General features: G+C 38.4%; 1 protein-coding gene across 1 annotated transcript in view; it reads left to right on the top strand.

The window, feature by feature from the left end:
• Positions 1–338: 338 nt before the first annotated feature.
• The window catches only part of sha (shavenoid), a 39485-nt gene continuing 27916 nt past the window's right edge, over positions 339–11907 (top strand). The window contains exons 1-3 of the mRNA XM_017615012.1: positions 339–1098; positions 4991–5080; positions 7133–7315. Of these exons, the coding sequence (XP_017470501.1) occupies positions 339–1098; positions 4991–5080; positions 7133–7315 (1033 nt within the window). The remainder of the gene's footprint in view (positions 1099–4990; positions 5081–7132; positions 7316–11907) is intronic.

Here is an 11907-nt window from a genome sequence, read left to right as displayed (position 1 = left end):
ATGCATAACATCCACTAAAGGCAGCTGGCGTGAATAGTGTCTGCTGAGGATGCACTTTTGGGAGCGCAGCACAACGGGCCAAAAGCAAGATAACAGTAACAACAACAACAGCAGCAAGAAAAAAAATTTAAAATAATTTGAAGACCTAAGCCGAAGCTGGCCATCTTCTACACCTTCTGCCTTAGAGCTTGACGGGAAATTTTCCTAAATCCAACGCATACTGAACCCGCGGTCGGGTATTTTGCATAGCTGAGATTTAGGAAGCAGAGAAAAATAAGAATAAAGGAAAGTAAAAAATACCAGCCGCCAAACCGCATTCTCCATTGGCGCTCGATTGTATGCCATTTGCGTTGCTGCCATCGTCGCCGGTGCAGACTAACGGACGCAATGTTGCTGGCAACATGTTGTGCGCACAATTTGTAGCAACAGTGTTGCTGTGCTGCAGCCTATGGCACAGCCATGCTACACCAGTAACAACGCTTGCACTTACGCAAGAAGCGACCATTGCGCAAAAAGCAGCAATATCAACAGCAACAACAACAACAACAACAACAACAGCAACGAAACGTGACACGCATGCCGCCCTCTCAAGCGAGGATGATGCACTCGCCACAGTTCCCGCCACAGCCGCCTTAGCTGCCATGCATGGCGTCGGCGGCGAGGCAATCGGTGCCACATCATTGGCAGCAGCAGCTGGTGCAGCCGCCGCTATGGTCAATGCAGAGGATGATGATGTGCATGCCATGGCTGCTGGTACTCGTAGCCGCAATGGGGGAAACTCAAATGTAGGCAGCACGATTTCAGCTGTGGTTGATAGGGGCAATGGCGACGGCGACTACGATCTTGATGATGGTACTCATTTGGATGGCAGTAATGGTGGCGCTGTTGGCAGTAGCAACGGCGATTTGAACAATCGTAAGCCTAATCACAACCGCAATGCTGGCGCTGATGCTGGTATTGGCACTCACACCTTGACGCACACTCCGAGCCAAACCAGCGAAGAATTGCTCAGCAGCAGTGCCAATTTGCTGCTGGAACCCACGGGCAATATTGTCAATTTGACGCGGCAACATGATGGCGATATTTTTCGTACAAGTGGTGAGTACCGGAGGCACTGTATTTATTTTCACTTTTGGCTTTGACGATTTTCTTTGTTATTTTATCTGTAATGGAGCGAATGTGCAGCGCTTCTGTTTGCATTAAATGTCCAATTGCCTTTTATGGTGGGCGGTTGCTGTAGGAGAAACTTTAATTTAAATGTTGTTGATAGTTCATAAATTCAATTCCTGTAGGTGTGGCGAATAAATAAAGAAGTCTCCACCTTCGACGGAATGAAAAGAAACTTCTATGTGAAAATAAACATTTTTTTTTTGCCAAACAAATTTCCAGATCTATGGAGACCTTTATTCACATAATTGTATAATGGCCATCACTAGGTTTGAGATCTTTTCAATGTCGAAAATGACAAACCGGGCACTCCCAGCGATATAGAGTGCTGTCTCCATTCGATTGAACACTATTGTTGTACACGATCAGTGATACTCTCTAATGATCTCAAAATAAATCTGTAATAGGACAAGAAGCGTTCGTCTTTATAACAATTAGCATAAGACAAATTTAGTCCTCTTCACAATGAAATACAGGAAAAGAGAGACGAGAAGGAGGCCCGGTATACTATCCGGTACAAATTCGTTGTGAAAATTTTATACGTAAATAAAGCAGCATTCAAATGATTCCAAAACCGGGCTGATTCCTGCAGAGACGAAGTTTGGGATATGGAAGGAACTCTTCACAACGTTTTTGAATAGCTCCACAGGTGGCGCGTTTGACGAAGAAGAACCCAGAATAATGTACAGGGTCGTAGCTGACGTTCCTTCACTCGACCAAGACGAGGTGCGAACAGCAACGATGAGGCTTAAAAACAATCAGGCCCCTGGAGTTGATGAAAGGTGTATGTATTACTATAACCCAAAACGCAAATCGAAGAGTTAACCCAGTTTTAACTAGCAAACCGAATACTCATCGGAAGAAGCAATTATTACTAGGATTAGTCTGTAATATATATACATAAATATCGTCGATGTTTTATGCAAAACCGCAACTCGTCCAATTGCAAAACCGCCTATCTTACGGCACTCAAATTTTACAGGAGAGCGAAGAAACGGGTTTCCTTTGAAGGCATTGCCTTGAGAGGCGGTATTTTCTCTAGCTATTATTTTACAAATCTGTTGTTTTAATAACGATTTTATGACTTTTATGCATAAATCCCGATGCCTGGAGTTCAGGGTTACCAAATCACATTTTTGCCACAACGGCGACTTGGCGGTTTTGCAACTGGTCGATGAACGGTTTTGCATAAATATCGACGATATTTATCTATGTTCTATTAGCTAATCTATCCTAATGAAACAATGATTGAGGACCTTACCATAAAACAATCGATGCTATTGAGCCGAGAATTGAAGCTCAAATCACCCAAATAGGCCAAAACTTTTACTTTTCAAAAAGTCATCAAAAACACTTTTAAATTTTAACGAAAAAGTAAAAAAACTCGGATGAGTATTATGCTGACTGAGAAATGTGACAAGTCAAGCTTGCGATGAATCACGTTTCGAATAGGAGATAATCAATAGTCAAAGCCATAAAGAAGATCTGAAAACCTGCCATGCTGGTAAAATATGAATTCACTATGGACCCGAATGCTCAAAATCACCATCCAATCCAACAAAATACCGGGCGGTAGCACCGAAAAGCTCAAATCTTTGACAATAGCAGGCATGGGCGTAGCCAGGTAGGGGCACGGGGGTGCTCGAGCCCCCCCTAACTTTCAAATTTTCCTTAAATATATATAAAATAGTACCCTGAAAGGCCAGCTTAATAGGGTTGAGCCCCCCCTCCCCCCCTAAATTTCATTCTGGCTACGCCAATGATAGCAGGATTAAACTAGGACATGGTCTTGAGGTCAGTAAACGAATGAAAAAAAAATTTTACCTTAAGATATATCACGCTTAAGATCCGCCTGTAAATAACGACTAATGTAAAAAATCGGACACATTTTTTTTTTGAATTGCTTTGCAAAAATAATTTGGGCGCAAGGATGTACGCGCAGCTTTTTTCTGTACGGTCTTGTGTACGGCACAATTTATGTGAAAGAAGTTTTTCATCAATGCGAAATTCGGAACAACCCCCAATAATATCTGACCTCGATTACTGCAAAAATATTATAGAAACGAAAACCAGTATGAAATATCTGAGTAAGTTCTGTGCGGGTGTGCTCAGTAAATGTCGTCGTAGGGACAAATTCTTTCCGCATACTTATTTAGGATTTTTTGTGCAGCACAATTTTTTCACTAAAGTTGAATACAATTTAAAAATTTCATGTTGCAATTCTAAGCAATGGCAGAGTAGCACATTTCGTTCAAACAAGTACACGCCACTTAAAAACCCTCACTTCCATATGTAGACCAAAAATGTGTTACAGCAGGAAGCCAATTTGCATGCGATAAATAATTAATTGCGCGAACGGTTGGTTACACCACTTCGATTTTGAATGCCCACAATCGAAGCTGATATGTAAGTTGAGTTTCATGTTTATGTCCAGCAATTGGGTGATGGATTTGATTGTTCAAGCTAATTGGAGCAACATGCAGTTAGATATCAGGAAAATATTTGCGTGCTCAAATTATGAGCATACATGTAGTCATAAATAAATATATACATATATGCAACGAGTAGCATATCTTGATTTGCATATTTTACGCACGCAAGCAAGTGCTTGACGGAATACCAGAAGTGATTATGGAAAAAAAAGAGGTGACAAAACGTGAACCTTGTGCTAGACGGAGAAAAATGTGAAAACGACCCATAATGCAGAGACTTTAAAGTTGACCAAAGCGGGAAGAAAATGGTAATGAAAAAAGTAGTACAACAAATGATTGGTAGCGCCCGTTGAGCTGGCGCGACATTCTTGCGAACCAAAACACCGTAAACACCATAAACACTTAAGTGCAGTAGGTGCCACATGCAAGTGTGAAATACTTCATAGTGTTGTAGGCTCACAAATATTTACATGGAAATTGTTGTGGCTGCACACTTCAGACCAATTTACTGCAACAACATTTTATAAGTGCGAGTAAATTTACATAAGCAAATCGTAAAATTACTTATAAAGAGGTGTTGTTGATGGCATTGGTATTTGGCGGTGGTGATGGTGATGGTGACAACGAGCGAGTGTGGCACGAGTCGCATTGAACAATAAAATTGCCAAGCAACAACAACCACAAAACAACAACAAAAGTTATAGACAATTGCTGCTCAAGTGCTTGATAAAGTTGTTGGTGTTGTTGCATGTCGACGTGTCGCCTTTATGCACATAAATTCCATTGCATAAAAATGCAATGTCGCTGTAGTTTGAGTTACAACACTGAGCAAAGAGAACAATGCACACACACGCACACACTCAAAAAGAAACATAGACGCAATGTCAGTGCTAACAACTTTGACAACAGCAACAGCCTACCACAAACACCTAACAAAGTTTGTGATAATAAACTTGGCAAGTTAGCGGTGAAAACCAAAAACTAGTACCTAGGTATGCGTGTTTACCATGCAACAACAAAAACAAAAACAATGACACAACTCTACAAAGTGGTGGGCATAAAAGTTGTTCACCTACTTGAAACCATAGTATTTATGTACATATGTATCTATATACTTAGTTGTGCAAACGCACCGGGATTAGCGCCTTTGTCTGTGGGATATTTGGCATTTCAGCACCTAATGTCAAACACTTCAACGCAAACTGGTAACTGGTGCACTAAATGACACTTTGTTAACACTTTGCCCACCATTTATTTAAATGTGTAGGCGCGAGTGTGTATGTATGCAGCTATTGACTGAATGCCAGTTTTGTAAACATCCACTTAACTTAAACAAATTTAACATTTCCTTGCGTTTTCTTCTCTTTTCATTCATAATTATCCAACAATAGGCATCCACACCTGTACGGCGGACACTTGCGTGGGCTTATCGAGTGGAACGGCAGGAGTTGATTTGCTAACCAGCATTGGCGATAAAGGCGGTGAGTTGAATAGACACCAAACACTGGTGGATTCGCTTAGAGGTGTTTTGCAAAAAGATAACTTTAAAGATATCGCTACTGATATGGATAAATTCAATTGGGGAGTTCACAATGCGTTGTATATTGTCGTATTGTTGTATGTCGTAAACTTAATTAGCTGAAATACATGTTTAGAGGACTTTAAGCCACAACCAACTATTTTCCAAAACTGTGAAAATTCATAATAAGTACGAATTTATGGTACCTTGCGAACGCCCTTTATATATTTTTAGCCATTTAAAATTTACGACATACAACTATACGACAATTCACAACACCTTGTGAATTCCCTAAATACAGCAATACCAAAAACCATAAGCATTAAGAGGACGTTAACATTCAGGTTTTTTCTATATATTTTCCGTATTTGAGTGCCTTTTGATAAAGTTAAATATTTTGTTCGAATTAATGGCAGATAGAGTAACAAAATGGTACCGTTAAAAAATTATCGTATCGCTTTTTAGGAATGTATCATTAAAATCTTCTGATATTACAAAGGATGATTTGCTCGTGACTTTTTAAAATTTTGACCTCTTTTAGTTTAAGCAAAGGTACCAAAGGTAGACATTGAAACAAAAAATCAGATAGTTACCGATCTGTCGTATTTTATTTTGAAAGTTTTCGAGATATTTTTGTTTTTTTTTTTTCAGTTTTTAGGACCTTCTTTTTAGCTTTGTGTTTTATTCGGGACTTTTCGGTATCTTTGTGTTTTAGACAGACTTTGGGATTTTCTCTGACTTTTCGTTATTATTAACAAATGTTCGTGCTTTTGCCTTTTTTCGTGTTTTTTCGCTTTTTGTTTGTGTTTTATTAGAATCTTTTGACTTTTCGTACAGTCAAATTACGAAAACAGGCGATTTTGTTGCATGGTGGTTAGTTCTTTTTGAATACTGAAACGCTAGTTACAGGAGTGTAAAACTTGATTTGATGAGCAATGTTTTATGAGGAAATTTTCGAAAATTTCCCTGACCTAAGGGGTCCTATTTGGGACTTTTCGTGATCTTTTGCGTCTTATTCAGGATTTTCGAGTTCCATTCGAAAACTTTCGGGACCTTATCTTGACTTATCGTGTGTTGTTTTCGATCTTTTAAAGCCTTTAGGGATTTTTCAGGCCTCTTTTAAATTGTTTCTGTAGCTATTCGTTTTTTCCAGGTTTTTTTTTATGTTTTAGTATGAACTTTTGGGGGTCTATTAGAATTTTCGCAGACTTTACATTAGCTGCATTTTTTTTTTGTAAGCGAGTGACAAAAGAACGCTCAGCTCATGTAAAATTTCCTTTTAACTACCTAACAACCTTGTTGGTAGCCATTAACAATTCACAATAGAGCAGTTTATTCACTAACCAACACTACCCAGGTCGCGTATTTTTTAACCGACCTAGCTGAGCTCGGATAAATAGCCAAGTTTGTGTTGTTGCTTTGCGTGTATTTCGTCATTTAAGCGAGTGTTCTTTTGTAGTTCGGTTGCAAAAGAATGCACCTATTATTTTATTCGGAAATTTTTAATACCTTTCCATATCTTTCGAGACTTTTTTTGACTTACTGTGTTTTATTTGAGATCATTTCGCATATTTTCTATATTAATTGGGACTTTTCAGATTCATAGTGACTTTTCGTGTGCTCTCTGAATTTTTCGTAACTTTTCACATTTTATTAAGTGTTTTTTTTCGGGATCAAGACTTTTCTTGTCCGGTTCAAAACTTTTCGGGCCACTTCATGACTTTTAGTGTTTTTTTCGAAAACGTATCCTTCTGACATTTTCTTGATTAGTCATGTGTTATTTAATCCTTTTGTTTTTTTTCTGTTCATATGAATGAGTAGAAGTTTGATATATGTAGATCTTAATTTTGATTTTTAATAATACTTAAATAAGGAAAAAAAATTAAAAATAATGGGTTGCTCTTGTCGAAATATCTATTAAAAGCCAAAAGGCTAATAAAAGGGTTTAATAACAAATTTTCACTCGACATTGGTCACTGAAATTGTTAATAATATTTAACTTTCTTAAATACAGCCAACGCCGCTGCTGTTCATTCTACATTCACTGATATCGATTTGTTGGGCAGGCGTTCTAAGCTTCCAAAATCCAGTGATCGTTCTGCCGCACATCATTCGAGTGAGAGCTGCCAATGTCGTTGTTTGCCCTATTTGAATACATATCGCGAAGATTTGGGAATTTGTGTTGACGATATTCATGGTAAGTAAAGAAATGTAGTAAAATACACATACTTATAAAAAACACACACGTGTGCATCAAAAATAAGGATTAATATTTTAATTAGTGTTAAAAAAGGATTGTTAAATCCGCCGAATAATGGATCTCCTGAGGCATTCACGTAGAGAAGCCTAGTTCATTAGTTCTACAGCCTAAATTTCCTTTTGCTCAGTTTCGAAAAATACCTACTGTTCAAAATGACTACTAACAACATAGGCAACTGCGTTATCCAAGAGAAGTGTGTAGGTCGTCAACAAACTGGGGCAATAAGGTTAATCATCTCTTCTCATGCGACTGGAATCATTTTGGCGACTCAGTTGTCAGTTCTTCGAGATTTATGATTATTGAAGGTGTAAAATCAGAAGCCTCTTTCTTCTGGGGAGCCGTTGGCGGTCTTAGAAAAGCCAGGCTCTTTACTATCTTTTCGCATGTTCTTTTATGTGCATGGGATTGGTCTGTTCACAGATTAGTCTTAAGGGCAATGGGACTCCGGAATCCGTTCTTGCCTCTCTTAGCGCTTGTATAAGCCACTTGAAACGTTTACTGTGTTTTGGGCTCTTGGCGCTACAGGCCAGATATTCTGGGTCGTAGGTTATTTTCTCAAAAATTATAAAAAGGTTTCAATTGAACCGTCACTGACAACTATAATCAAACAAGGTTAGTTTAGGTGAAAGCTGCGTTGAATAGAATGAAGTGGTCTATAAGAACCAACCGTAATCAGTGGGCTCAATAAAACAATAAAACGAGGTACCAGCCATAAACCCTTACTGACAGAAGGTTAGGCCATTTTAGATGGGCAGCTCTGGTAAGAACTTACTCGCAGGCTGCATAGGCGTACTGCGGATTTTCTCATACCTTTCCCTACATGTATTTTAACCATACTGTTTTCTGGTAGATCCTAGCAAACCATGTAATGAACTTTTCACCCAATCTGTCGAAGCTCTCGGAGAAGTATTTGCCAAGAAATTAGAGACGTTTTCTCTGGAGCGCAGGGCACTTGCATATGAAGTTCTTTATTATTTATATCTCCTACTCATATCTAAGGAATATTGCGATTGGGATCAACTTGTCAAATAATGTTAAATTACAGGCATTTAACTTGATTCACCGGGGAGTGACCAATCAAACTTCGAGCTATATGACCTATAATCATCCACCCTGCTGGAACCCTCATTTATTTTTCATGCAAATAGAGGTTCGAATAATTTTTAAGAAGTGCCAAGTAAATGGTTTTGTGATATAATTTTACTTATAAGGAATTTTATTTTGTGAATTTGGTTCAAGGTCCATTTACAGAGTGCCCTGTAATAAGATAATTAAAACATTGCTCCCAGTGTTACATTTCAATTTCACTATGTGAATTTAGAAATTTCCCATGAGAGTGAATTCGTGTGCTCTCAATTTCACAAATGTTAATTAACGCTTTTGCCATTTACTTTTCGTTTCACTAAAAAGAGTTCCTCAAGTACAAAAATTAGCTTTTACATATTTTTTTTTTGGAATTAGGGATAATGATGGTATTGGCTTTGCTGCAGTTCTTTAGCTTTTATTTAATAAAATAAACAAAAAAGCTGTTGTAAAAATAAATAAAATGTATTGTTTGTATGTTCATCTGCTGCTTTCTGCGATTTCCACTAAACTTCTTATTGACGTCGAGATCGAAGATACTCTTTAATTTTTATGTATTCTTAAAAGCCATCGTTTCTTTTCATTGGCTGTGAAATGTATCACAAAACTGCAACCAATAAACATTTAATAGCAAAATAAGCAGCTACAGTTCTCCAACCGCAAGTTTACTTGGTTTGCGCCAAAGCGTTAACCGCCTAGAAAACCATCAAATCGGAGCGCTTAATGGTGCACAGTTAAATGCAAATTTTACACTAAAGGCTGTTAATGACATACATAAGAGTGAAAAGAAGATGGTAAGACGTGCCAGAAGAAGAGCAGAGGTGAGCAACCAAAAAACAATCATGGACACAGCAGCAGGTGGTCCGCACTGCAACTAAGAATTTACGCAAATAGCTAAACGAGACGTTTGTTGGTGACCACATACCGCAGGTGCAGCGCAACATGGGCAACATTTAATGCGGCCATAAAAATCGACTAACCGCAACAGTAGCCAGTCAGCACTTAAGCACATTTGCCTACAACGCGGAACACAAACTGGGTAAAACATGCGCATGCGCAGAACAAAAAAAAACAAAAACATGTAAAAAATGGTATCATAAAAAGTGTAGTTTCGAGAGCAGAGCACGCGCTTCCCGAACTCAAACGTAAACGCACACCCATTACAGTTTATCCAATTTACTAATCGCTGGCGAACTGTAAACACTTAGGCGATTTCTGCCAAAAGCGCTCACAGACAGACAGACAGATTAATTGGTGTCCGTGGCGTTAGCGGCATGTGTGATGCGTTCTGCCATGTAAAACTCAGTATGCTTTTATTGCGATATGTTTTTTTTCTTGTTTTTATTTTTTTCTGTTATGTTTACGACTGCAAGTGATTGACGGACAAACCCGCTGCTGTGATGGTGTTGTTGTCGTTTTTTTTTTGCCAACATCTTGGCGTTGTGTTGTGAGGTGTTAAATCAAAATACATACATGTAAGTGCTACGTAGTGCAACCGGCCACCGGGCAACATGCTGTGGTACATTATGCAATGTTTTGTGGCTGGCACAGTAGAAAATCAACAGATGCGAAAAATAACATTAAATCTGAAGCAAACGCCAAAATTCGAGTACTCGACTGATCTAGCTGAAAGTGTAAAAATAGCAAAAACTCACAACAACAGCAACAACGGCAACAGCTGGTGGTCTGCGACTCCATCTGCAACTCATCTTTATAGCTCGTCTGCAGCCAAATAGCTTTTATAGCTCCTATTATTTATGTTATTAACTTTGTTGCTTTTGCTTCAGGTTGTTGCGCGCGTGCGAATTGCTGCTATTAGGCAGTCCAATTATTCGACGACAGCGGACTGCGAATTGAGATAAATTTGAATTTGAGTGGGCCGCGCATGCGCAATAAGCTCACTAGCTTTGCTTCGTCCATTCTATGTATGCAGTATATTCAACTTAAATATGCAAGAATTAGAAGCAAGAATTAATATTTTAAGCTAAAATTTAAATTATTCTTTTATTTGCCCACTAGCAATGGAAAGCAAAATCACTTCTTGAATTGGTTAATAGCTACAAATTTTTTTTAGCCAGAGGCATTGACGGGTTGTCTTTATCGCATATTTTTTTTTTGTGAACTTTAAGTGTTGAAGACACGTTAAAAGCTGTTAAATTTTAAAGTTCATTAATAATACTAAACTAATAATAATAACCACACTGTGGCTCTAGGTCACTAAGTATAATAAATTATATAGAACAGAATCGAAAAGTGAAATGCGTTAAAGTGAAATTTAGAACTAGTGAAGGAGAGTGAATTTTCATAAGAAAAATACGTATGTACATTAGAACGTCCCGGAAAAAAATGTTCGCTGTATGTACACCTCTGAGTCCAAAGTACTACATTGGGAAAGCAATTTCGGAAAAAATACATATCTTCGACATTTATAGCCGGGTCTTAAAGTGTGACATATATATATATGTGTAGATGTTTTTTACTCGGTCATAATCACTTAGCCGGGTGCAGTGCTAAATAACCAAAAAGAAAAAGTTGTTGTCTTAGTTGAGCTACACGTAGTCCAGCATCGACCAGACATATCTTTTAACCAGAGCGTCCTCGCATTAAATCTGTAAAAAGCCTTAAAAAACCTTCCACAAAAATACGTGTCCGGTGAGAAATGAAGTAGTTACTCAGATTTTTTTCCTTCATAAGTGGCCAATGTTTCAGAAGTGGGCTGCCACCGATATATTATTTAAAATTTTAGTTAATTTAATTTAAGTTTACATACCTATATCTTTTCCGTGCCGAGCTGTATTCGCTTTCGACGTACGAAAGAAGCCGGGTGATGAATTTCGCGTTGTTAGTATAGTTTGGAATGATATAATCGGTTGCAGGAAATCAGGTACTCTCCGTCATAATTTTTGATGGCCGATCGGCCAAGTGCTGAAATGTACAGCAATTAAAGCTTAAAGCGTCCACTTTCATCTAGTTATGTTAGTTTACACCAATTCACATATTTTCTTATCTTTGACGCAGTCAAAATATTTAGCCTTTCAGTGCACTACAGTGTACTACCCTTAACATGATATTCCCAAGTGATGGACAATGAATTAAACCATGGTAACAATAACTAGCTATTGGCCACCAATTCTCGACTGTTGCATCAGTGTGAGAACTTGTCCAACATTGGCTCATATGTAGGGAATCCAATCACGCGCCATTTTTGCGGGATCAGAAATGAGGGGTTAGACTTGCGCGATCCGCCGGTTTTGCGGGACTACAGAAAAAATTAAGAAGAAGAATGCGAGTTATGAACGTGTTCGCCAAAATGTTCGCCGTGCATGGCATACATCATTTTATAACCCAGTAGATAATTTAAGGAATTAAAAGCCCTTCCGAAAGGCCTTCCTGAGAGTCAAGAGGCCTTCCACTCCACATTCCTTTCTCGTTTCTTTTTTGTATTG

The sequence above is a fragment of the Rhagoletis zephyria genome, unplaced genomic scaffold (genome assembly GCF_001687245.7).
Source record: "Rhagoletis zephyria isolate East Lansing unplaced genomic scaffold, Rhagoletis_zephyria_1.1 Rzeph_scaffold_00022, whole genome shotgun sequence".
Classification (NCBI taxonomy): Eukaryota; Metazoa; Arthropoda; class Insecta; order Diptera; family Tephritidae; genus Rhagoletis; species Rhagoletis zephyria.
This window is presented reverse-complemented; position numbering and strand designations above follow the sequence as displayed.